Source organism: Lepisosteus oculatus, chromosome 7 (assembly GCF_040954835.1).
Source record: "Lepisosteus oculatus isolate fLepOcu1 chromosome 7, fLepOcu1.hap2, whole genome shotgun sequence".
Classification (NCBI taxonomy): domain Eukaryota; kingdom Metazoa; phylum Chordata; class Actinopteri; order Semionotiformes; family Lepisosteidae; genus Lepisosteus; species Lepisosteus oculatus.
The window spans coordinates 10,389,709-10,417,653 of NC_090702.1; the positions used below are offsets into that span (position 1 = coordinate 10,389,709).

The 27,945-nt window shown below is 38.5% G+C and overlaps 1 protein-coding gene and 1 long non-coding RNA gene across 4 annotated transcripts in view; one reads left to right on the forward strand and one right to left on the reverse strand.

Annotated features, from left to right (window-relative positions):
* Positions 1–27,887, reverse strand: LOC138240813 (uncharacterized). Its single transcript, XR_011190059.1, has 3 exons — positions 27,539–27,887; positions 4,867–5,204; positions 1–404 (listed from the first exon to the last, which is right to left on the reverse strand). It is a non-coding gene; the product is annotated as an uncharacterized lncRNA (long non-coding RNA).
* The window catches only part of ninj2 (ninjurin 2), a 45,011-nt gene that overhangs the window by 9,422 nt on the left and 7,644 nt on the right, over positions 1–27,945 (forward strand). For 2 of the 3 annotated variants that reach the window (XM_069192150.1, XM_015353245.2), the window contains exons 2-3: positions 13,816–13,905; positions 26,099–26,327. In XM_069192150.1, coding sequence (XP_069048251.1) covers positions 13,870–13,905; positions 26,099–26,327 — 265 coding nt within the window. In that variant the 5' untranslated portion in view covers positions 13,816–13,869. The remainder of the gene's footprint in view (positions 1–13,815; positions 13,906–26,098; positions 26,328–27,945) is intronic. The other variant, XM_015353246.2, reaches the window with a different exon arrangement.

The following is a 27,945-nucleotide window of genomic DNA, read 5'->3' on the forward strand; positions in this document are numbered from 1 at the left end:
TAGGGAAACAGTTTAATTATCACTACCTCTGTTTGTCCCATTTCAGATGAGAAGGCATTGGTCTTCAAACTCTGTATTCCTATATCACTATATCACTATAAACTTTAAACAATGTTTTTCTAACATTTGTTACAAGAAAACATTGTCCCCACAAAGGAATTACCCACCCTTGGAACTGCATGTTGGTGTTCTTCTATTGTTATTGTTTCCAAAGAGCACTGATGAGAATGGTCCACCTTATCTGACTATAATCAGCAGGAAAGCAGAGGAGGGACATCATATAGGATAGTTGTTCTCTGTAACCAGGTCATAGCTGGGGTCCTTCGCAAGGGAACCCACAGGACATGAAAGTTTGCCAGACAGGATGTCACACCTCTGTTTGCAAAGCCCTGCCAATTTTGACCCTGCATTCAGAAAAAAGGGGAAAAAATGCCAAAATGTCATGTTAGAATTATGCCACATATTAGAACATTGCAGTATTACACCAGTGTTGTTTAGAACTGCAATTATCATCTTTTGTGAATCTGGTGTACAGGGAAAAAAGATACACACCTTTTTTGAAATATGATTTTTCAACTTAATGTTTTTGCTAATTATGCATGTCACATTATGTCTTTTGTGCTCACATTTTCATAGCTTGTCATTCATAAATAGTAATGTTTACATTATTGACCGTAAATAAAATCAGATTACAGGCTTAAAGAAATTTGATTTCAATCCAAATCACTGCTGCAAGCTCTCTCCCAATTTAAATTTAGAAAATAATTGAGTTTGTTAGTTTGTTAACAAGCCATCTTCTTCCTGCATAGAATTGGTCTTTCTCAGACACAAATCTTACCAACAAAAACAAAGATGTGATAGGGGTTGCTGCTGCATGATGAACTAAACCAAATGGAGCTAACACCACACCACCTACAGGTGAAGTTCACTCAATTATGTCTTTCTCTTATGGGACCTCTTTTCCATAGCTGACTAGTGGCACAACTGGGATTTAAACTTGCAAATACCAGAAGGCTGTTCCTGCGTTATTTTTTTATTGGGTAAGTGTAACAGGGCAGCCTGAATGGGACTGGGCAGAATGGGACTGTAGAAACGGGGCTAAACCCCCAGAAACACTCCCAGTAACTTATTACTCCGCATTGTCATGAGGAAGTTAAAGAATTGGCTGCACCTGGAGACACCAGTTTTCTACAAAAAACACTGTACTACAGGGAAGGGGAGATTCTACTACTGGATAGGGAAGGAAAATCAACATCGAGGTAGTTCTTTCAACCATTTACTCTCCCATTGCAGGAAAGGTTTTCTGTGCAGATTCCCTTGCTATGCTGCAATCTAATGGAGATTTGTTACAGTAAGCCATTTGGAAACTTGAGGAAGGTTAAATGTGTATTATACTCTGTCACCTTCACCACACCCTGGTGCAATTTACCAATAATTAATTGATTCTTGGCAATCTTGGAAAAAAATATTTGATTCAGTGTCATAATGGTATAGAAATTCCCACACCTCGAATATCACAGCCACTTTGAAATATTGTGATGCTTATCAGGTGAACCAAGTCTAATTCTAAAAAAATGAATTTCAAAGCTATTGATACTGCAATTACACTGCATGGTTTTGATTGTAACATAGTACTAATAACCAAGAAAGAATTAAAAAGTAAAGAAGATTATAGCAAGATTATAATTAGAATTCCACATGTAACTATTGTATTTCACTCTTCTCTGAATAGATAAATGCAAGCTTGCATTATTCTACTGAAAGGAAAAATAGAATGAAAACTGAAATGAAAACCATTTTTACTCTGCTAATTACAATTTAAATCCATCTCAGAATTTTTCTTGACTTGCTTTTAAATTATAGGCTTTTTACTTTTTGACTCCCACTGCCGACAGAACGTGATGAGTTTTACCATATGTACAGTATACCCCTCAGCAGGAGCTAATAATACTTTTTTTTCAGACTTTAAAACTTGGGTACTTCATATATTTTTAGTGTACTAAGAGGTATAGAATGTCAAATCCAGAAACAACAGAGCAGCAGAGTTTAGGTCAGTTCCAGGGCAAGAGGCAAGATGGGGAGATTTTATAGCAAAGCTTAAACTGAGTGTGGCAGCCATTATGATTATAGTTGTTTTCAGCCCCAGGAACAGCTTACTCATGGATCATTTTGAGGAAACCAGAATTAAATTTGACAAAAAATGCTGTTTTAAGCAACCCAATAATACCTTTTCAAAATCTGGCAAATGTTGATTTAGAACAGAGAAGGTTCATTTATTTTCCTTAAACACAATACACATTACATCTCAAAGCTTTTCCATGTAACACAGTTCAGTTCAGCTTACTGCTTATAAATCAGATCTCAGTAGTAGGAAGTAAGCCAAATGATAATTGACAATGACATCCTGTGAATGGTATGGAAAGAATTTTATAGGAATTTCAAAACACTACACTATGAATTTCAATTCCTGTCTTCCTCCACAGCCTCCACCTGCTTTTGGCTTTCTCTTTCAAGGGAGTGGCAGGAACACAGCCCCCAGACTAGGACTTACCACTGTTCAGGCATCAACAAGATATTTTGAGGGCAGGGCAACATAAAACTGCAGGGCCAAAGGCCATAAAATGTAATTTAATACAGATGTACTTTTACAATCAAACATGAGTGTTCTTATGACTGAGTTGTGTCAAATCTGTCATTCTGTTTATTAGAAACTGTACTGTGTATTTGGTCTAAATTTATTTTTCCTGCAGAGAATGGTAACAAAATAAGCTGGACACAAATCAGGAATTTTACCTGTGTGAATTTTCCAACATTCAAATAAATAGAAGGCCCAAAGATTTCACACTTTTGTAGGTGAAGTTGTCTAATTAATAACTCGTTAAACTTCTAAGCTAAACAATATGTAAATAAACAAGTAATAGGTTTATTCCACGCTGAAAAAAAGAAGAAAGAGAACACAACGTTTCGGCCGTGGAGCCTTCTTCAGGCACACCTGAAGAAGGCTCCACGGCCGAAACGTTGTGTTCTCTTTCTTCTTTTTTTCAGCATGGAATAAACCTATTACTTGTTCCTTTGCAGCCTACGCATGCTGACGCAGCTACCCACCTGAATATGTAAATAATACCTAAATTAAAAAAGGGTGTCTTTTATTGGTTTTAAGAACTGGTGAAAATATAAACCATTGCTGGATACCTGCTATGGATTTACAAAATCAATTTTAATTTAAAAATATGTAAATGTGACTAACATCACATATAATTTTTGTTACAGATTCGGTAAGAAAACCGAAACCAGTGAGTGAACCCACTTGCAGGAGCTGACAAAGCCTAGCCGTGATCCAAAGAAAGCCGTAGTCGAAGGAACGAGCCGAGAGTCCAGGGGAAGCCAGAGATCCAAAAGGGAACGAGTTATCGAAGCCAAAGCGTGATCCAAAATCGTAGACAATAGAGCAATCCGATAGTCCAGGGGTAGCCAGAGATCCAAAACAGAGCGTGAGTAACGAAGCCAAGCCGTAGTCAAAAGGGGAAAAAACGTAAACCGAAAACCAAGAAGAACACAAGGTAGAAGAAGGAGTAGCGCAACCAGGAAGCTCAAAAGGAAAACCAATACTGAGCAAGGAGGTAGGGAAAGACAGGTGTTTAAGTAGGAAGAGACGGGGGTGTGGTGGTGAATAGGAAAACTGATAGGTAAACTGATGGAGTAGGGCTACGCCTACTTCTGCCTCTTCCGTTGCCGGGAGGCAGGGATCGTAACAATTTTGCTCTCAAGAACTTAAACAAAAGTGGTATTCTTCCAGTTTTATGTAACTGGGATATTTTCAACAGCTAGGGAAATGTTCCAGTTTTATAACTATGTGGAGCTCCGTTCAGTGTGCAGTATGACTCTGTAGTCCAGAACTATAGTGTTAAAAATATTCCACCTGTTGTGAGTAGTTAATAGTAGAGCAATGCATGGATGTGTACAGTACATGGATTTGAGTATATGCTGTATATAAGGGTGTGTTTCAAATTAAAAAATGAGAGTAGAGGAAAGAGTAGAGAGTTGAATGTGAGGAGTGCCACACTTAGTGTGTGAATATTTTTATGAAAATAAATGGTATAGATTAAAAAATATCAAAACAGTTTAAATTACATCTGCCATAAAGCTTTGGCAGTTAAAAATCATTTAACAATTTGTCATACTTAATACATACTAATAAGTAGCTTCTGACATAAATCAAAATACCAGGATTTTCCGTGTAAGGAAATGTTTTGTATAAAGTGTTCTGAGATAAAACCACAAAATCCAGTTATTTAGCTAGAGACAGCTTAACTAAAAGGGAAAGAAGCATGCATTTTAAATTTTTTTACAGTTTCCCTTGAAGGGCAAAACTCTGATGAATCTGGAAGGGCCACCTGAATAAACAAGCTATACTGCACAGTCCTTTTGATGAAAATTGCACAGAAAGATACAATTCTACTTCACTACTGTTCAACAAGGTTTGTTCAATGCTCATTCTGGTGTATATATAATATACTGGTATATTCTGGTTCTATGCTCATACTGGGCCAGTGGTGGTTGCATCACAATGATCCCTTGCAAATATACTCGTGCAAATGCTCCCTAGGTATGCTATATAAAGTTACTTGTTTATTTAAACTATGCACTTCAGAGGTATTTTATATTTAAATATATACTGATGATATATGAGAATACTGTAGTTATAGCTTATGTACTTTTACAAAGAGTACATAAGCAAGGGAGAGGGCCATTGGAATGCTGCAGGCTGGCATGTCACGTGCCGGCATTGCTAGACACGTTGGAGTAAGCTACTCCACTATGTCCCGACTGCAGAGAACGTTTCAGTAAACCGGCAGGACAGATTACCTTCCAAGATATAGTCACACTCAAGTGACCACACCCATACCAGAGCAAGACCGAAACATCAGACAGGTCCATGTGAGAGACCGTTTCAGATCTGCCATTCGTACTGCCACTGAAACTGCCAGCAGACACAATGCCCGCATCAGTGACAGGACAGTGAGGCTCCATGCTGCTGGCCTTAGAGCAAGACAACCTGTCAGAGGCCCTCTGCTCACACCTCCTAGACATCACACCCGACTGGCTTGGGCCAGACAGAGGCTGCGATGGACTCGTCAGCAGTGACATCAGGTCCTCTTCACGGATGAGTCACTCTTCGGCCTGCTCCATGCAGACGGGAGGGCCTGAGTGTGGAAGAGGAGTATATCAGTATATATAAAATACAGTGTTTGGATATAGAATTCATGTCAGAAACTTTTCAGGTGTACAATCTCAAAAAGCTTTGTTTTATGTTCTTTTCTATTTATTCTCATGTAAGGAAATGTGTTTATTCTAATTCATATTTACAAAGCTGTGCCTAAAATAAATTAATAGCTGACAGAATAAAACAGTGAGTTTGACTTTTACCCACTTGCAATGGAGAAAACTGACATCTGAAAACCATCACTGAAACTCCCTTTCACTAATAAAACAGGTTTCTAAGTTTCCTCCAAAAATCCTTTGGATTCCTTTAGTGCTTTTTTCCTAGGGCTAGTTAAAAAAATGGAAGGGTGTGCACTTGGAATTTCTTTGAATTTGAGTTCTTTTCACTCCAAGTGTTTTCTGTTGATTCTTTTAGGTGTTATTTCTAGTTCTAAAAATCTGTTTTAGTTTTATGTTTTACTGAATGCTGAGAAGCACACTTCTATATTATTATATTCTGACACCTTTGTTCACAACCAAACATAACATCCTATCAACATGTTACCTAAGTAGTACATTATCTACTGTAGTAGTTTGCAACAGTGAAGAAAAGTATTTTTCACTTCAACAATAGTTTCATAAAATGGGCTAGTCTTTTTAGCTTTTGCAATGTCTTGAAAAAGCTACGTCTGTCAGTAATTGTAGTGCTTTATGTCTAGTGAGGATTTTTGATTATATGACAAGATTTATGAAGCACACTAACATGTCACTCCACACTGTATATGGTGCAACAGGGAGGATTAGGCAACAAAAGAAAATTAGCTTAATCGTTTAGTCTGAAATAGGTGATTGTGAACTATGTAAGTATTTGTCATGATCGTAATCCCTCCTCTTAAGGGTGCTCCGGCCCTTTCGTATTTTAGTTGGTTTCATGCACCTGCCCCCTGTTTTGTCCGTCTTTATTTAAGGGGGGTTCTCCCGCTATGCCTTACTCTGCATTAGAAGACAGACGCCTGGAGGCCCGTCTAGCATCAAGTCGCCCCGGGTCCAGTCCTTGAGGGCATAGGCTTCCGAACGTTGTCCTGACCAGCTGAGTCCAGGGTTCAAAGCGCCTGTCCTTGTCAGTCTATTTTTATCTTCCTTGTTCCTGGTTCCACGTCCCCGTTCCGTGTTTTATTCTTGTCTTCGTCTTGGATGGACCTCCTGGTTTTGGACTTTGCACTGAGCCCCAGATTCCCCCTTTTGGACTGTTTTGGACTCGTTCGCCTGCGCCAAGCCCCCCGAGCACCGGATCACCATAGTCACGACCCCCTGTCTGCCATCTTGTCCTGCTCCTACTGTGTTTCCTTTGAAGTCTTATTCCAGTCACTTCCAGATTATACCATCTGCATAGGGTCCTAAACTACACGTTGTGACAGAATTCTTGTCTCGTACTTTTTGCTAGCAAAAACAACCCCAATTTAACTAACAAAATTAATGATATACATAAGCATTCAAATGACTAAACACATTGTGGACATATATACAGTAGACACTGAAATGTATATACAGTGGATATTTGGAAATTCAAGCATTTGTTATTTACATAACTTTCTATGAAGGTGACAACCCTTAGAAAAATATAAAATATATAAAAATATATACCTCTATATTATTATAAAGGTATTATGTGGATTTATTATTATTATTATTATTATTATTATTATTATTATTATTATTTTGACCTTCATAATTGCAATGCCACTCTCAAGACGAAAGTGTATTTCGTGTGATGTTGCTATTCACCAATAGATTAATATTTTAAAATTCAACTTTTCTTTCAAAGCACAGGAAGGGAGCATTATATTGCATTTGTACACAACAGAGCAAATGAGAAAGAACTGAATATTAATTTTCAGCGTGTTTTCCAGTAAATCCTTCAAATGTGATTCTACAGTGAGATATTCTCCCTTAAAGATCCACTGCAATCTTACTTTTCACATGGTGATGTCACAGGATGACAAAAGTGGGAGTAAAGCAGCGGCTTGTGAGCTACGTTTACTTGAGTTTGTACATAGAAATTATAATAGCCAGTATGTTTGGTTGGTTTAATGAAGCAGCTGCAGCGGGACTATTAAAATAAGTTAAGGTTCCAGAGGGTGGCATCAAGACACTTGAGAAACATACTGTAGGAAAAAAGTTGTTCTGTATATGCGCAAGGTTATTACAACAGTAGTCAACTCAGGTTTTAACACTCCAGGTTCCAAGTTTTATGAACTTCCATTCTGGGAGGGATCTTTCACACAAATGGATCCCCTCCAGGTTCCTTGCTCTTAAATCACACTTCTTCTGGGGGTACACATACTATTATCATGAATCCCATCCCAGATTTATAAGCATCTGATTTGATAGTATTATCCAGTGTGATTGTGTGAGGTCTGACCGTGCTTTTAACCACCGGCGTACCCTTTCTTAACTCCCTTTTTGGATCAGAGTCCCGGTGTGGAATCGATCCACAGAAAATATGCAAGACCAGCTAGAGACCAGGAGAAACATTATTCCCTTTCAGCGTGGTCCTGTGACAAACGCCAAACCAGCCGCATGAGGATTTAATATAGGGATTTCAATTAGGGACACCCATGATGTTTAATAAGAAAATGCATTCCTATGCTGATGTCAGAATGTCGAGATCCTCTGGTGGTGAACAGCGGTATTATGGTGCCAAGTGACAAACACATGGACAAACACAGACCCGAAACATCTCAGGTATCTCAAGTGCTGCTGCTACATACATAGACATGCTCTCTCTCAGCTTCTACTCGGCCAGTCTCACTGCCGTGCCTCCACATGAGTCAGGCTGACAACACCACACTAACATGCTGGCATCCCATTTGCTCTGACTTGGACAGGTCTACTATCTCACTGGTGGATGAACTACTCAAAGACACTACATATAACTTAGGTGACACACTCCTGCCTCCTCTCTGTCTAGAATCTGGAGTCTGGATCTTACTGGGAAGTCTATATTTATAACACTGCCCACAACTGTCACTCATAAGATCAAAATTTTCTACAGCTGTTGTCACTCAGAGTGACTACGCTTGTCAAGGAGAAACACCATCCCTTAGTATTCCAGGCTCGGGGGGGGGGCATTATAAAAGTTAATGACCAATATGCATCTGTGGGGCTATGTTACGACCCCAAGTGTCTAGGGGTAAAGGGGTGTAACATTTAGGACAATTTTTGGATGCAGGTGGGTTCTGGTGAGGGACTAGGAAGTAAGTCAACAAGGGTTGGTGCAAAAGGGATTATTTTAAGGTGAATAAGTGACTGGTATGTAATAGGACACAATAACACACAGTGAAAAGGAACTAGAGTGGTGCCAAAGAAAAGAAAACAACAAACAAAATGGAGCTGGCAAAGAATGTGAGGGAAAGCTGACCTAACTACAAAAGAAAACCCGAAACACTCAGTCTTCGGCGTCTTCAAACACCCTAGCTAACCTTCACTGACTACCCAAAACCAAACAAGACAAAAGGCACTCACCCATACTAACTAGTGTTACTAATACAAAAATCAACTACGTGTGTGGAATGTACCCAACAACCTAAACTATCACTACACACAAAGTTTCACACAAATACACAAGTGAGCTACGAATACAAACGAGAGTAGACAAGTAACAGGGTACAAGAGAACACAGAGGTTGATACAATACCTTTGGACAAGGTAATGGGTAAATTAAGGATATCATAAACAAACAAAAGTAAAAAGAGACAAACACAAATCAACAAAGCCGAAGCTATGCAAAAACACACACAAACGAAGCGCAAAGCGAAGCGGGACTAAAGTCAAATGAAAGGCCCCTTCTGACAACCTCCAACTAATATACTGAATAATCTGTGTTCTGATTGGCCGAGAGTTAATTCAAGAGGACGTCACACAGAAACAGTGATGTAATGATGGACCAATGGGGGAGGGAGAACAATCAAGGTCAGGAAGTGTGGAACAGCAACAAAACACACATGGACCACACTCTGGGACATAACAGGCTGTTTTACAATTCATTGTGTTCCTTTTCAAACATTTAACCAGGTATTGTTCTACATTTTTTCTCAAGTATCACTGTTTGACATTTTATGGCATTTACAGTTACAATCACAACTAAACCTGCTGCGGTTTAATTTAGTTGAAGATTTTATTTTTTAAAACTTAGATACTATTCACAAATATTATAATTGGATATTGAGTTTCTTCCGATTTTCCCCATAATTGCTGACAATAATAATAGTTATGGTCAAAAAGAAGAAAATTAATGACAGGCTAAAAGGCAAATATGTTACTTGGATTTGTTAGTGATATCCACTGATATACAAATAGTATATCAAATACTGCACCTATGCAAAAAGCAACAGGGAGTAAATTTGGTTTAGAAGTAGCCAGGTGTATTTTTAAAATCAAAGCAAACCAAATTCATATGTATAATTATTTTCCTAGAAAACACAAGTTTAACTCATTTTGCCATAGTGGGATGTTAGGCTGGTTAACAACAAAAACCCAGAGACCTATAAAATCCTATTTTGGAAAATGCTGGTTAATATTGTTGAACGTTAAGTGATTCTTTCCTGGGCCACCTCTGGGGTAAAGTACCTCACTCAAGGATATAACAGCACTATATGAAGCAAGGAGTTGCACCCACAACCTGTCAGTTATGAATAATATTTTATGGTTAAGAGTTACTCGTTAAATGATTTTTTTCTTAATTAGATGTTAGGAGAAAATGCTTTTTAGGTAATGAACTGAAACGTAATAAATTACTTCTTAAAATTATATTCAGATATTTTTAAATTAAATAAACCCTCACATAACTTGCAACTGTAATAGCTTAATTATTAAAACTATTATCTAATCTAAAATTAAATTTCTAACAAAATACTGGTTAACTTTATGAAATTCTTACTAATATGGAAGCGGCTATCTATGGCCATTCTGTAGCTTATTTGCTAAAAGGTAAACCTGTTAAGACGTGTTGCATTTTAAATTGAAGAGATGATACTTCACATCATATCGCGAGTTTGGAGACTAGACTACCATCTTGTGGCAGGAGGACTAAATTACCAAAAATGTCCGCATAGATTTTTTTGGGACCAAAATGCATAATAAAGCTTAGTGATGGAAACCTTCAATTGATCACAGATTAGGTTTTAAGCAATCTTAAATGTATTAATATAGCAAGCACGTCTTTGCAAGGTGGGGGTAAACAACAGCAACATGGAGAAAACCAACATGAATGTGGGGAAAATATGCAAAATGCACAAAAGACAACACCCCAGTCCAGAATGAAACTGAGCACACGAGGTAGCACTGAAACTGCTACACCACTGTGCCACCCACAACATCAGTTGCTCAAAATCATTTGAATTTAATTTACTCTCAAAATTCCCTAAAATGTATATTTATTTCAATTTAATGTAAAACCTTAAAAAATGCAATGCAGTTACACTGCTGCTAAAGCAAATGCTACTTGTTATTGTCACAAAAGTCACTGTTAATAATTATTAAGATTTTACAAATGTGATCACAACAAAAATAAGTATGCAGCTAAGCATTTAATGCAATTATGCAAAACCACATTTTATATATTGACATGTATGAGAAATTATTTGTTCAAATGGGTTGTGATTCCACTTCATTTTAGTTTAGTAATTTAGGAAAATTAAGCCAGTCTGTGTTATTTGGGATCTGGGTCAGAGTTCTGCTACATCAATCGCTTTTCCCATAAATGGCCCAATTCTCTTACCAAAAAATTGACTATAGTTAATTGGATACTAAAGTCTCATTTTTAGTGAGAGTGACACAGATTCTATTACAGTTCTATGTGTTGCTGTACTCGCATGGCAGTAGAAACCTCTCCATACCTTTCTCCCTGTGGATTAAGCTAAATGGATTAGCCATGTCAGTACATGTACAGTATTTTTAATTGATGTTTATAGAATACACTCTACTAATGTAGTCTTTGTCTTACTTTTACATTACTGTTACATTAGATCGCTCTCAGGTGGGAAATTGTATCTTTGGCAAAAAATATATACCCTATGTGTCCTGTTCTTAACTTTTTTGTTAAGATGACTGAAAAGGTGTGCAACCCCTGTGCAAAAAAAAAACATATTGCTATTTCAAATGAAAAATAAAACTGTAGTGGGAAAAAATACTAGTCACGCAATGAGATGGTTGCACTTGCACAGGCAGAGAGATTTGTTGGGCTGAGGTAAAGATGCAGATCATCTTCAACCATGAAACAGGCTCTGTATTTGTTCTTCATGTACTGAAAGTTAGCGCTGAAAAGCCAAACTCCCAAAAGACAGGTTGAGGCGAACGGGAGAACTTTTCTTCAAGGTCATATTACTCAGGCCTGGGTATTTTCTTTGCACCGAGATCCATAAGTCAGCCAGTGGTCTCTCTGCCAACATTTCCTTCAAAGCCAATTGTCACCACTCCTTTACTCATTATACAAGAATGATTGTATCTCCTTCAGATTATTTGAAAATAATAACATTCGGAGATGACATAACATTTCCATGTCACTAACAATGATGAAATGGCACAGACAGACCCAGCCATTCAAAATGGGTGAAGTACGCTGCATCAAAACACGGTAGGTGTGGCGCATCATAATGCATGTTATGATAATAGTATCCGGAAGCACCTTGTAAATGCGTCAGGTGGAGCTCATAAAGCTTAACGTCTCATATACAGCATTTGAGCTATCACCAGAAAACGCCTGGTTTCAAATCCTGGTCACTGCTGAAAGACAACCGTTTTCCACTTAAGAATTGAAGTTGTATACTCTTTAGACTTTTCATCATTTTAAACTGTGTATTACAGCATGTTAATCATTAAACATTAAAATGTCGGTATATTTTATAAAAGCAAGATTGCTCAGTTGTACAAAAGTACACAACCTTCCACCTTCATCATAAATATTTTAATTATCTATAAATATGTTATGCATCAAAGTCTTTACGGAAGATATTATTAATAGTATTCATAATGACCATGGACAGGCTGTAAGCTCAAAGTATTACTATGGTCCACTTTCTATGTAACTGTCTTCATAAGTTCAGCTCATTCACCCGTGAAAACATTCTGCTTGCCTTTTCAGCTACAGCTTAAGTTGTTAAGCGGAGCATTCATGTAATGTCTTACTGTAGGTGTGTACTTTGCATGCTAGAGGTTGGGGGATCAAACCAAGCTGTTGCCATGAGCTTTCTTTTAACAAATAAACATTCCTTTGATAAACTAAAATAGTAAATATTTTTGACACTATATTGATACTTCTAAATATCACAACACGTTCAAAGTTAAGCGATTAACCTTTTCTATGAATACTTGCGTGTTATCACAGTAAAAAACCTCATACTTTTTAGAATCCGCTAAATAGGGAATATAATATGAAATTGCTTATCTAAAGTAATTAATAATGATATTAATTTAAGGATCTAAATATATGTATTTATATAGCTGGTAGTATTACTGTAATCCACTTTTGTAAACACATTTTATTTTGAATTTGACTCATTCACACATGATTACTTTAGAAACATTTTTTAGCTGCTCGTTCTATGTAGGCGACCTGAGTTCAATACCTGGTTCAAGCACAAGTTTTTCTTCTTACAAAGACTTAAAAAAAATAAAATAGTAAATAATTATGTACACTATATTTACATTTTTTTGTTTTTCATATTCAATGTTAAGTGATATTAATAATGAAATAAAAATGTGAATAACACAAAGCCTGCAACCTACCAATTTAAAGATCGCGATTTGTTAAACATTTCCCAGTTTTTATTTAAACAATATCTGGTAACTGGTTGCATTTTTAGAAACCGTTGTGCTGTTGAAAGTAGTATTTGTGCTGCTTTCGTTCCCAAGATATAGCACCTTGTTTTTCTGGTGATCACGTGACCATGCATGGTGACTTTGACCAGTAACCCCATCTGCCAAGTTCAAGTGCTCTGTTACCAGCACAAGAGTAACAATTCTGCACCTCTGTTCCTCTATTTACCCGGGTAAGGGTAGAGCAATGGATTTTGCATGTTCATGTGGGAATGTGCCACCTCAGGCCAGCCCCCACCACCGTCGGGGACTGGAACCCAGCCACTTGAGCCAAAGGGAAATCTCCCCCCAGTCCGACGGCTGTGGTCCCTGCTATTCACAGGGTGGTGATGTCACCGCGCAGGTAAGCCGACTCGAACAACCTGCAATGGTGGCCGTATGCTTTACACTCTCCCCCGCTTAATTCGCCGTCCTCAGCGAAGGGCTATCCCATCCCACTCCTAACACCAAATGTAGCGCTCTTGGGTTCATGTGGGTATGCGCTCTCGCTGCTGCCGCCTCATATCAGCCCCCCACCGCTTGGGACTCGAACCTTTACACAGTTCATAACACATCCAAGAAACAAGAGTACTACCATCAAGTACCATCTCACATGGCAATATTGGAAAAGAAGAAGTGAACATATATCTAGGTTCTTTGAAAAACTGGCATTATCCAAGTGTTTGTATTTACATGGGTCTTATGCGCAAACATGAAACGATTAGCTCACAGTCCTTTTATCTTTGTGTTTCTGGTCAGTCCTTGGTGTAGAATACAGCGTGAGGGCACACCTTGACCTCTGAAGACACAGATATGACTGCCTTTGTTAGATCGTCACATTTCTCCCAGGTAAAGTAGAGTCTTCTGCAGTCTGCAATGTAATGATCCAGGACATGTTTGCTTGTCCAGCTCCAGGAAGAGCTCCCCCCACCCAAGAAACAGCACAAACGATTAAGCCCACCGCAATTGTTAGGGCTGCATTGTGCCAGTTTGTGCTGTTGAAAGTAGCGTTTGTGCTGCTTTTGTTTCCAAGATATAGTGCCCTGTTTTATTGGGTAAACATGTGACTATCTACAAGGACGTTTACAAGTACCAACACACTCAGTACTTAAATTACTGGATGTGATGAAAACAATGGATGCAATTTGTATTCCAAGTCTGTCTGGTCGGGTGGGGTGGATATTTTACATTTCAATATATAACGCCTTCTTTTTTCTGGCCGTGACATCACTCTGTGCCGTCGGCACCATACAAAAACAGCAAGTTCACGACCACCAGATCTTTCATTTGTGATCTTTTGATCAGTTGACCCCAGCCTTTGTTGAACTGCATCAGTTGAACTGATTTCTGATCTATTATCTGCATCTCTGGCGAAGACCTCCTCTTCCAAATCTTAAGTTACTTTACAAACTAGAAATACTGTACTGTATTTATAATGCAAAGGAACAAGTAATAGGTTTATTCCATGATGAAAAAAAGAAGAAAGAGAACACAACGTTTCGGCCGTGGAGCCTTCTTCAGGTGCGAAGAAGAAGGCTCCACGGCCGAAACGTTGTGTTCTCTTTCTTCTTTTTTTCAGCATAGAATAAACCTATTACTTGTTCCTTTGCAGCCTACGCATGCTGACGCAGCTATCCACCTGTATTTATAATGCTACTTTGACGTTCCCACAAATTTATTTAAAAGTAAAGTTATTTGAGGAACTTATTTTGTTTAATATCACAGGGAATACCACAAAAAATTAGCAAGCTTCCTTTGTCGTTATCATGGTATTTCTACATATGCAAGTAAAACTTGAAAGGATTTGTCACACTTCTGAATTTAAATTATAATGTTTTGTTTCTGTTAGTGTTAGAAAGAGAATTGAACCCCCAGAAATCTCTGATATGTTACAAATTGCTGATGTGAAAACTGAAATGATTAAGTGGTGAATGCAATGCTTTAGAAACATATTAGAACCGAAAGAAGGGGTGATAGGCCTTGGTATTGCAGTTAACATGAATAGGTGGGTCTAAAATATATGAATTTATAAATTTCTATCTACATATATAGCAACTTTTTGATGTGCACTTAAACTGTAATCCGTAACAACTTAGTTATTTTCATTTACGCGGTTGAGGGAAGTTCCCGTTTCCTGTAGCGAGCTTTCAATGGGGTTTCCAGAGAAGCGCTATATAACTGAAAGGATATAATTTTTAAACACGTGAAAATTGGGAAGAAGTACAGTTAAAGCCAGGTTTATTGAAATTATAGTTTTTGTTACATTTTTGTGTGTTAATTGGACTTCTCTATACTTTGCATTAAACATTTTCCATAATACCTAGGCCATGGGTCTAGCTAGGGATTCAGCCATCAAATTAACGCTAAGATTAAATGGTGACATCATGAAGCTAACAAAAGAGTAGTGCAACGCTCGCCACGATTTGTTGCCTGAGATTTCAGTTATAAGCATTATGCAGTGTTTTGCATTCATCCTTATTTCTTTCTGGGGATTTAAACTACTCAACTGTTTGATTTTTTTTAAACCTTGAGGGTTTCAATTACACTACATTGCACTACATATTTATGATTTTTAATTGTTAATTCCTAATTGTGTATGAAAGTAGATATCAGACCTACTGCATGCAATAGCTTATTAAGGAGCTGTTGCCTTTCTATTGTTCCGTTAGCTGTAGAGGGGGAGAGGGGTTTATAATGTATATTGAACTACCTAACAACACCCCGCTGTGTAATGTTATGTAGAATAGAATAGAACAGAACAGTTCAGGGGGATGGGAAGGAATTTTCAGTAGAATGCACTGCTGTCATTGATACTGTTTAACATAAGGCAGTAGTTCTCAAACTTTTTGGACCAAGTACCACCAAGTACAACCCCTGATCAAACCAAAGCATCCAAGTACCACCTACAAGTCACATTCCCAGAAATTCTCAATGACCAACATGAGCGCACGTGTGCGTACACACTCACATACACATATAATAAATATGATAATGATAAACTTTATTTGATATAGTGCCTTTAAAGGTGGCTTCTCAAAGAGCTTTAAAGAAGAAAAACAAACACAAGTTTTTATTTCATCCCCATGGGAGTGAAACACAGAGACGCTCGGTGTATTTTTCTTAAATTAACCTAGAACATTTCTGAAATATTTTTTTGTTATCTATCACGCTTTCCTGTGCTCACAAAATTGCCAGCGCTCGTAGCACACATTTCTATGCATTCCTGTGCTTACAACATTAGCATTGTTCCAAAATCATGCACATTCTCCTACCTCCCTATTTGCTGGAGATAGCTTTTTTTAAATACAATTGGTCACTTTCATTAGAAGCACGCATTCCTATAGAATGGTATAGAATTACATAGTAGCTATTTGACACGTATTAAAATAGAAAATACGAAAACCCGTCCCGGTTTTTCAGTGCACACAACAAAGTTCTAGGCTCATATGGCGTACCACCTGGCGGCGCTCAGCCATAGTTTGAGAACCACTGACGTAAGGCAACCAGCAATCAAATGTGGGAAATACATTTATTTGTCCAGCATTAAAGTTTAACTCGTTCACAGTGCCCTACATTACAAACTCCAAGCGTTTCATTTTGTCAATTGCTACAATATTGACAGCAGTGTAGGAGCATATCAAAATATTTCCAAAATAACCACAAGTGAACGAGTTGAGGGTTTTGATAATAATAGAGAAATCATAACAATGACCACGTGTTGTTTCATGCAAATCATGCTTACCCAACTGAAGGACACTTTATTGGACACGAAAATACTTTTTTAATTGACAAAAAGTAAAACCACACTTTCTTGTTTAAACGGATTGTTTTGTTGCTGCACAGACTGTTAAACCAGAGAAAAAGAGCGCCTCTTTCTTCGAAGCATCCCCTTGATCCGATCACATATCTGTTTCCAATCATACAAAGTAAGTTTTGAGAATCTCCGATTCACCATGCCTAAAATGGTTTCCCGGAGATTGCAAGGCAAGGCCCTTTAGCCTCTGGACCAACTGAAATTTATGGATGTGGTCCACCCCCAGTAAATTTCGAAAGTCACAAGATTATGAAACAGAAGAGTGGCGTAGCGGTCTGCTCCTTCTCTTGACTGGTGGGCAAAAGTTTGATATCTGGGAGAACTGTACATTGCATTGGCATCTGTGAATTCTGCTGTGTAGATGGTGCTTCCTGAGTTGAGATAGACAGCGGGGACAGCACCAGCCAATTCCTGTGAGGAGGTGAGCAGAGAGTCCGGGATAGAGTGTCCTGGGCCAGTGTGCAAGGGGGCAGTGTGCACTCTGCTGGGGGCGGAGGGCTCTGCGCGGTGAGGAGAGGCACTTTTCAAGAAATGAAGGTCTGTTCAGAGACAGCTGACCTAGCGTTTGACTGCCAGAATATACTGTCTCCAGCTTCTGCATTTTTAGGAGTGTCTCCAACCTCCCAACCCTTCCCAACAATGAGTCGTACTGCTCCCGCTGCTGTTGTAAAGTCTCCACACAGGTGCTCTCGAACTTTTTCCAGACTGGCACCCTGGCCCGTGGCCGAGAGCAGAATACATGTAAGAAAGAACATCACACAGTAGTAATCAGCAGTTGTGGAACAGACATCAAAATAAACTTTTCTTTTCATCCCTCTTACCGCTTTCTTTTTTACTGTCCTGGTAGTCTTTGAAGATCGTTTCACGTGCGTGGTGTTTTCCTGAAGAACAGGCTGCGACGAAATATTTATAATAGAATGTATAATTCAATACAGCAATAATACCTTGTATTATGCACTATAATCGGGTATTTCAGATGAAGCCTGCTGTATTTGCTTACCCTTCGCACTTTGCAAGCTGAGGCAGCTAAAGCACCATGTCTCTTCCCGTAAAAGTCTTTGTCTCCATACTATGGCTGTTGTAGTGCAGGCTTGCAGATTTTTTTTAAATGGGAACTCAACTTAACTGAATCCCTTAGTGTATTTATATTATATTTTCATATACGAGCAGAATAAGTGAACCTTCCAGTCAAAAATGGGTTCCTTTTGCCCAAGACTGGCAGAAAACAGTCGAAACTCGCCACACCCAGACTGTCAATCAACCTTTTTTAATAGCCTTGCAAATGCGCTCACACAGTAGGATATGCACATTTGACACGCCACATTTACTGTACATGTCAAACCAGTTGCTTTCCGTTGCAGATGCACTTCCATTGCAATTTTTTTCTCCATAGCCTCAGCTTTATCATTTATACAGTATGCCTATTCCAGAGACATTTTCATTGTCTATAACTATGCGGGGAGACCACGTAGATTCCAAAACCCTCTGCAGAAGCAAAATGTGTTCCCAAAAGCATATACTGTACAATTAACGCAAGATTTGCAAACATTCCCGATACATTGTTCTGTTTTGTACCATGACAGGAGAATGCACACTTTATTAATTATTGTTGCTGCTGGGCTTTGAGATTTGAGTCGCCTACTTACTTCTTTGACTAGTTTGCAGAGAAAGTCATTGCCCTGCTTTTTGTCTATCACTAAATAAAAAGGTCAATGTAGAACACGTTATTTATTACTCTGTGTTTATTTTGGGGCTTTACATTTACGTTTATAACGGAGAGTCCCCATTACCCACAGTGGACAAAGAGGTGAGAAGACATTTTCATACTATTTTCAGTTACTTTTTATTTAAAAAAATGCAAAATAGAAATTAGACACAAGAAGAGTATTGTAGCGCTTTTGGGTTCACGTGGGTATGCATCTTTGCAGCTGCCGCCTCAGGTCGGCCCCCCACCGTTGGGGACTCGAACCCAGGCCTCCGGCGTCACTCAACAGGGACCCAGCCAGTTGAGCTAAAGGGGAATCTCCTGTCAGCCTGGCGGCTGCGGTGACGTCAAAGTGCTGGTAAACTGGCTCGCACAACCTCTAATGTCAGCCGTATGTGTTAGTATTATTGGACAATGTTGTGTGGCTCTTTCGAATTTCTCTTTAAACTGAAGAGTTATAGGGGAGACACGTTGTGTATCACCTCTTTTTACACTTGTAAGAACATTCCAATATTAATGCGGCATGGAAGATATTATTAATAACCTTTTAAATCTGAAGCTGTTAACTCTACTTCATACTGCATGTCAAGATCACGGTTTCAAAATAAAAAAAACATCAAACTATAGATTGGATGAGAACGTCATGATTGTTTCTCAAGGATGTGAAACATGACAATTTCTTACAGTTACCATCAGGAGAAAAACGCCAATGTAAACGTCATATTTACAATTTGTTGTAAAAGCTTTCTCAGTCAAGTACTATAATTCACGTAGGGAGCTGTGTCAGCATGCGTAGGTTGCAGAAGATCAGCTAAAAAGAAGAAAACACTTTCAGAGAAAACAATGTTTCAGGAGTGAAGAATACAGCGCCCCAATTCAATTGTAGCCAAAATTAAAATGTTCCAAATGTTTAATTAAGAAGTAAAAAGAACTTACAGCTTACACAAAGACTCAAACCACAGTATGGAAAAACGAGTGTTAAGAGTGTTGATTGTTGGTTGCCTTATATTTATTTTTTTTAATTAAATACAAACTAAGATACAATGACGTGTTCCTGCCTAACTCAAACATTGCGTGTCTTTAAAAGCTGTTAAAATGGTCTAGATAGCAGAAAGTCACATTGCTCTTACAAGCGGCTCTGTTAAGCAGAGTTTGTGTTAACTTTGTCAGTGAAAAAAATGACCACGGGCACTTTTCCTTCCCCGCAGGTTGTTAAAAAAAACTTGCTCTTAATCGGCTTATCCTTCAGTCATTCTCTCTGGTGCAGTGCATCGGCTGGTCAGGTGACTGAGGGTGACTGATATTATTTCCCACTGCATTCTGGGAAATGTAGTTTTGACAAGAACCTCCATCTTGTCTCCATCTATCACTCTCTCACAATTAATCATGCGTGAATAAGTCAAATTAAAAATAAAACGTGTTCACAAAGAAAGTGGATTACAGAACAGTTGGGTATGCACGATTAGCAAAATGGGGTCATTGTTATTGTAGCGCTCTCAGGTTCACATGGGTATGAGCCCTCACCACTGTTGCCTCAATATCATGTTGTGATATTAAAAAATGTCAATATAGTGTCCATAATATTTGCTATTTTAGTTGTTCAAAGAAAGGTTTATTTGTTAACAGAAATCTCATGGTGACAGCTGCGTTCAAACCCCAACCTCCAGTATGCAAGGCACACGCCTAAGCCATTACACCACACATGTAATCATGGGTGAATGAACGATTCCGTTTCCGGTCGAGAGGGAATACTGGCGCGTTTGGCTGCCGCTCCTCTCACCAGTTTTTCATTTTTTATCTACTTATTGATGTCATTTTTTTTCCTTTTTTCCTTCCACGTTACAAATTCACAAATGGGACTTCCACTTGCATTGTGAATTTGCTCAACTGAAGACCTCCACCTATTGCTACCGCCTTACTCTGGATTTCCTTCCTGTCTTGTTACACCGTCTTGGATTCATCAATCATGTCTCTGAGGTACACTGCACTGCAACCTCTTCAACTAAAACAAAAGTACTTCTTGGTGAAAGAGACATTCGATTATTGCCGTTTTACTGGGATTTTACAACCGAGTCGCTACATCCATCGCAGCACAGGATGTCGTTTCTTTCATTAATCTGCTAGCGGAATCTCTATCCCTGCCTTTTGGCGCATGACTGTAAGTCCATCCCGTACCGGAGCCAACCTCAAAAATCTCCTCTTACTACCACACCTGGAACGCACTCCGCATCCCCCTGCATCCCCGAGACTGGCCAGATCAGCGCTACTCAAGTCCTGCTCCATAAACAACAAGGCTCTTCTTTTATGTGACATTATCCTTATTCTAGGGGACTTTAATATACACATCGATTCAAGGTCTTCCAGTCTGGCTAAAGACTTCCTTTCTCTATTGGGATGTTTTGATCTTACTCAGTTTGTTTGTACCCCTACACATAACAAAGGACACACCCAAGATTTAATTATTGCAAATTTCTCTTTTGTCTCTCACTGCTCTCCCCTTGATCTAGGCCTCTCTGACCACTAAGCTATTCTTTTCAATCTGGAATTACCTGTTTCTAACACTTCCCCCCCATGCTCTGTAAATTTCCGCAACTGGTGATCAATTGATCACCCAAGTTTGCAAATTCTGTTCTGTCCTCCTTATCTTGTTTCTTTATCTCTGACCCTCTAGAGGACAAAATAAAATTACTTGACAGTGCTCTTTTATCTACCCTTGACACCTTTACTCCTTTAAAAAATGGAACCATCTCCTTCTCTCACCCTGCCCCCTTGGTACAACGACCATCTGCTATCCATGAAGGCAGCCTCTCACAAACTTGAGCGTAAGAGGCGTCTTTCTGGCCTAAATGTACATTATCAGGCTTGGAGAGATTACTCGTCTGAATATAAGGTTACAGACATCTTTTCTACACCATCAACAGACTGCTCAAGCCAAACTGCCCCACCACATTGCCTGCCTCATCGCAACTTTGCAACACATTCTTAGATTTCTTTAGTTCTAAGATTGACAACATCCAGCATCACATTCTCTCCACTACGCATATCATTTCCATACCTCCTCCCTCGTCATCCAACTTCTCCGGTTCCCTTCTCTCCAGCTTCTGTCTTCTTGACTGAGCATCCCTCAATAAACTAGTTACACGCATGAAACCCACCACATCTATTTTAGATACCATTCCCACCACTTTATTTCAGTCCCGTTTCTCTTCTCTCTGTCCCATTGTCCTCAATATTATACATGATTCTACGAGCACTGGCATTGTATCAATGGTCCTTAAAACTGCTGCCATTACCCCCATGCCAAAAAAGCCTAACATGGCTCTCAACAATCTTAACAATTTTCACCCCATCTCCAACTTACCCTTTCTTGCAAAAATTCTAGAACATGCTGTCACACTTCAGTTACATTATTACCTCATGACAAATAACCTTTTTGAACCCCTCCAATCTGGCTTCCATCAACTTCACAGCACAGAAACTGCCCTGGTCAAAGTCACTAACGATCTTCTAATAGCTTCTGATTCTGGTTCTCTTTCTATACTCATCCTTCTTGATCTCAGTGCTGCTTTTGACACTGTTGACCATAACATCCTACTTTCTCGTCTTGAGACTGTGTTTGGAGTTTCTGACACTGCTCTCAAATGGTTCAAATCTTACCTCACTGATCGCTGTCACTTTGTCTCTCTTAATGGGTACAGGTCTGGAATTGGTCTTGTTAAGTCTGGTGTTCCTCAGGGCTCAATACTGGGCCCCTTGCTCTTCAGCATTTACATGTTTCCACTTGGTCAGCTTTTAAGATCACATGGCCTCAGCTTTCATTTCTACGCTGACAATACTCAAATATACATCCATACCAAACCTGACACTGATGTGGCTGTCTCTATTCTAATTGCATCTCTGACATAAAAATTTGGACGACTCAAAACTTCATTCATCTTAACTGCGACAAGACTGAAGTCATGCTTATTGGCACCCCCCACCAACTTCGTAAAGCCAGTCCTGTAACCCTATCTGTAGATGGCTCTGTACTTGAGCTTCAATCAAAATTGAAAAACCTTGGGGTTATATTCGATTCTGGCTTAACATTCGACCCAAATGTGCAGCATACTGTCAAAACATCTTTTTTTCACCTCTGAAATATCGCTAGACTACGCTCTATGCTATCACTAACTGTGGCTGAAAAGCTGATCAACACATTTCTGTTCTCTCAAATTGACTACTGTAAAGCTCTACTTGCTGGGGTATCTAAATCTACTTTGAACAAAGTGCAGTATGTCCAAACTTCAGCAGCCAGAATCCTGACCAGGTCTAATGCAAATGATCACATTACTCCTATCCTGGAGTCCTTGCACTGGCTTCTGGTCAAATTCCATGTAGACTTTAAAATCCTCATGCTCACCTATAAGGCTCTGCATAGCTTGGCACTTCAAGACCTGTCTGAACTATTATCACCCTACTCCCCACTTCGCAACCTTCGCTCTTCTAATTCTGCTCTCCTTACTGTCCCCCAAGCCTGTCTACATTGTATGGGTGACAGGGTCTTCTCCTGTTATGCCCCCAAGCTCTGGAACTCTCTTCCCAAGGATATCAGAGAACCACCTTCTCTAAACTACTTCAAATCCAGACTCAAAACCTTCTTCTTTAGAAAAGCCTTTACTTAACTGGTTCCATTCTTCACACCTCTGCTTTTCTTAGTACCACCATCCACGGTCTCCTCTATATATTGTAATTTATTGTTGTTGTCATTCTGTAAAGAACTTTGAGAAGCCACCTTTAAAGGCACTATATAAAATAAAGTGTATTATTATTATTATGAGTTAAACTGATTCAGACATTTTCAAAAAGTGTACTACTGTGATAATTTGAGCTAAATGAATATAATTATATAGTTATTAATTTCTTTAGATACGTGATTCCATATTATATTCCCTATTTATCAAATTCTAAAAAGTGTTCATTTTTTTACTGCGATAATGAGCGCAAATATTCATAGGAAAGGTTAAAACATTATAGCTTTTTATGAAGTATATAAACTTAATGTAGTCAGAAGGAACACATAAAAACTATTCCAAAATAACCACAGTATGTAACTGAATGAAAGACTTTGATGCTTAAAATATTTATGAAGAAAGTTGAATACTGGTGTGTATTTTTTATTGAAACTATCAATACCAGCCATATACAGTTTACATAATATAGTTATGTTCCTAAATTAATATAGTTTATGACCTTCAGACACGTTATGCTCCTCTTCTTTTAAGGCTCAGCTATTAAATTTTCCCTTTAGTTGTAAAATTCCATATATTCAATATTAAGCGGATTAAAACATGCACAGTAAAGAGATTAAATAATTAAATCGTTTCACTAACAACCAACGCACCACGAGTGCACCTGTCAGTCATTTTGGCCAGCTAATCACTTACTGCGGTACAACGCGGTGAACTGTAGATAATTTTGCACCTTACAGGGTTGTACCGTGCATTTTGAATGGCTGCATCTGTAGAAGCAAGGTCAGTGCACTTGCCAAGCGGTGTAATGACAATAGTTTGGTGCTTAACATCAGTAAGGCCAAAGAGATGGTGGTAAACTTTCATAGGGGCGGAGGTGATCTATCACCTCTTGTCATTAATGGCCAGTCTGTGGCAAGAGTAGAAACCTTCAAGTTTCTTGGCATGACCATCTGCCACTCATTGAAGTGGGATGTTAATACCAGCCTCATCATGAAGAAAGCCCATCAGATTAAATGATTTATATTAAATACGACACTTGTTACTTTTTCTGTTTCCAACAGTGAGACTATGAGTGGTTCATTTCCCCTATGGTGAAGTTATTTTTCCACAGTAGTGAGTTCAGATGTGCAATCTGAGTGGCTGCATCTGTGCAATTAGGACTGAAGATGGTTCGGTGCAATAAAGAAATTGCCAGGATCTTCTGAAGGAAAAAGACTGTAATTACTCATGGTCTGAAAAAGGACATCAGATTACCAGTGAAGAATCAACAGTTAAAAGTCAAGATTTACCACTTGGAAAATCAGTTTGTCATTGGAAATGGCTTGTAAGGTTGATAGTCATACTAGAGACAGAGATCAGAATATAATACTTACCTTGAGTGGTCTAGAGTGTGATATTGTGTATAAAGTTTGAAATACTGTTTAGTTTACCATAATAAAGCAAAACAATACTAATGCAACAAAAATCAAAGGCTTAAAGAAAGAAAAAAAGGCCAGAGTTGTTTTGTTCTTAAAGAATGGAAGATGTAGTGATATAACAATAATGTTTATGTAAGAATATTAATTCGTGCATGTGCATAGGAATAGTGGAAGTGGTGTAAGCTGTAGGGTAACACAGCATGGTGTGCTAGTCAACCCGAGTAAAAGAGTTATTCCCTTTCAAATCTTATGGAGAGTTGTTGAATCAAACCGAGAATAAAAACAGAACATCCATCTTTGCCGTGTTAAAAAAGTTAAAAGGGAACTGCAACACTATTTTTATATTTCAAGGTTAGAAAGAATCAGCATTGATGAGTACATTTCAAACCATTATAAAAGTAAAATGTACACAGTAATTTGTAAAACCTCCAATTTACATCACAAAATAGACAACATTTTCCAAGTATGAGCAGTGCCATATTCTAAGATTCAGAACAAGGCCTCAAAACTTCCGGTGATGTGAAGCAGGCCTATTACATTACGGTCTGGCAGACAAACGTTACTTACTTGTCAACTCTGCATGCATATCACATTAGAACACTGCTGCAGTGAAATGTCTGCTGCACAACCTGTACTTATTTGCTCGTACACTGCATTACATTAGTCATTACAGTGATTAGTGAGTAGGAAGGCCCGCTTTACTACTGCATTTTTACTAGTAACTTTTTTCTGAATTAATCTATAAAGGCTATAAAAGAACACTGTACATAAAGCAATATAATGGTGTTTATAAAACACATAACACATAACTACTGTACCTCATGTCTTTCAGAGGCATAATATATTTGATTGGATCTAATTTCAACTGTTAAGCACTATTTGAAATCCCAGTATTGAAAAGCTTCCTCTTGTAGTTCAAGCACATTTTCTTTGTCATAACAGAAGAATTAACGGTACAGACATTTTACGGAGGCCTTAGCTACTGCACTGCAGTAAAACAGACAATTCTCAAAACCATAGACCACAACACTACAGGTTTTGTAGGTCTCCAAATGTGTTGGTCCGATTCAAACATTAAATTCAGTCAGGAAACTAAGGAGGAATGATAAAGAATATATCAGAAGCCTTCACTGACCAGAGCCAGGAACTCCTGGAATCCAGAAAAAAATATGTTTGATTATTATACAGTATATTTTTAAAATAAATATGTATGCACTCCCAGTTACATTAAGAGTCCTAAAAAACAGAATGTGTCTACATATACTTTCAGTTGGGAACAGACAAAAATGGCATCACACATTTTGAATGACAGAAGTAGGTACTGCTGTACCTTGATTACTGATCATTTGCTTATCTTTTTTCATTTTAATGACAGTCTGGGCATGGTAGAAGAGACCAGATCCCCATAAACCTGAACCACTATGCAACCAAGAAGAGTGTTGCAGAAAGCATGCTGGATGTAGCCTTGCTCATGGCAAATGCCTCACAGCTAAAGTCCGTGGTGGAGCAGGGGCCAGAATTCAAGTACTACATGGTTCTGCTGGTCCTCATTGGAGTCTCACTATTCTTTCAAGTGGTGGCAGGAGTTCTTTTCATTGTCATGGGTAGGTGCAAACAATCTATACGTTTATAGCACTTTCCTTCTTGACGAGCATACCTAAACTCACAAGCGTTTGCAGATACAATACTCGTTACTTCCGCCTCAGTCTGTCTCAATCCTTCTTAAGCATTGTACTGTATCTAATTACGCAACACAACTGAATGTCTATTTTTGGAGTGATTTTTACGTTCTCATGACAACATAACATGTAAGAATCAGTTTAATTTATTAATTTAAAATAAATTCCTATATTGATCAATATGGAAAAGTGGATTTTAACTGGTCATTTGAAACAAAAACACGATGCTAATTCAAAAGTAGATTTTAGCAAAGAAATCAGCGATGTTTGAAATGGAAAGACCTAACCACAATTTCTGAAAGAACAAATACAGTGAAGAAAAATAAGATAGTCAGGAAGTATGATGACAAATATATAAAATCAGGCTTTACATGGAATGGGATCGAAAGTTAACCTAAACCCAAACGTGTTTTGTGCTACGAAGTTTTGGCAATTTAAAGCTTAAAACCTACAAATTTGCGTTGCCAATTAGAAACAAAACACTTGTTTTGACTTCAAACATAAACCTGATGATTTTTTAAAAGACAACTAGACAAACGTCAGAGAGGGGATCTTGTCCCTGCAGTTTGACATTCAGCTAATTTTGCAGTTCAGTCAAGTCCGTGAGGAATGCTCACAGAGAAGCCACTGGTCATCCTAATGAGGCATATTTACCATGTTTAGACGATTCGAGAAACTCTTTGATTTCAGGCAACAGTTGTCAGAACCTCGCCAAAAATCTCCAAACAGCAAGTCAGCAGCCTCAACAAACACTTTTTTTATTACTTCTGGATCCCTGAATGCCTTTTTGTGTTTAGCCAGGATGTGGCTCACATAGAACGATGCAATGATTGCCGCTTTCCCTCTTGTATTAGGCCTCGTGAAAACCGACTGCTAGATGAGACTTTAATTTTTCTACTTTTCCTTTCCGTAACTTGCTTTATGGGGAAAGTCCACATCATACATTTTGTGTGCAGTTTTGAAATGTTGTTCTATATTTCCCTTTTTTGCGTAGATGCTAGCATTGCAGATTTGAATGTGAAAGTACAAAAAAATTATCATGCTCCCATTCCGTGTGGTAACGGTACATTTTTGGTCTCTTTGCTTCATCATTTTTGCTCAAACACTACAACTATCAAATAAGCAATCAAACTTACCAAACTGTTGGCGAATTTGTCACGGCCAGTCTGTTTCGCTCCACTATGCACTGTAGCGAATGTGGGGTTCCCGCAGCAATAACTAAGAACGTTCTTGAGTAGCACACGCAACTCTGTTAATGGAGCTCGTGTAGCCTTTTTTTCAGTGTCAGCCAGCACTCAGGGAAGAGACTTTTACAACCCATTCAAAAAGGGTTAAACACACACGAGGGCAGTAAAATGTATGACATTACATACACAGATCTGAATGAATGTTTAGGCTATCGAAAAAAGTAGTCAAATAGTCCATTTATTTTTTGCCAAACATTCTTGCGATCGACTGGCAAGCACTCCGAGATCGACTGGTCGATCGCGATCGACCGGTTGGGCACCCCTACTGCAGATAATAGAACAATTAACAATTGTAC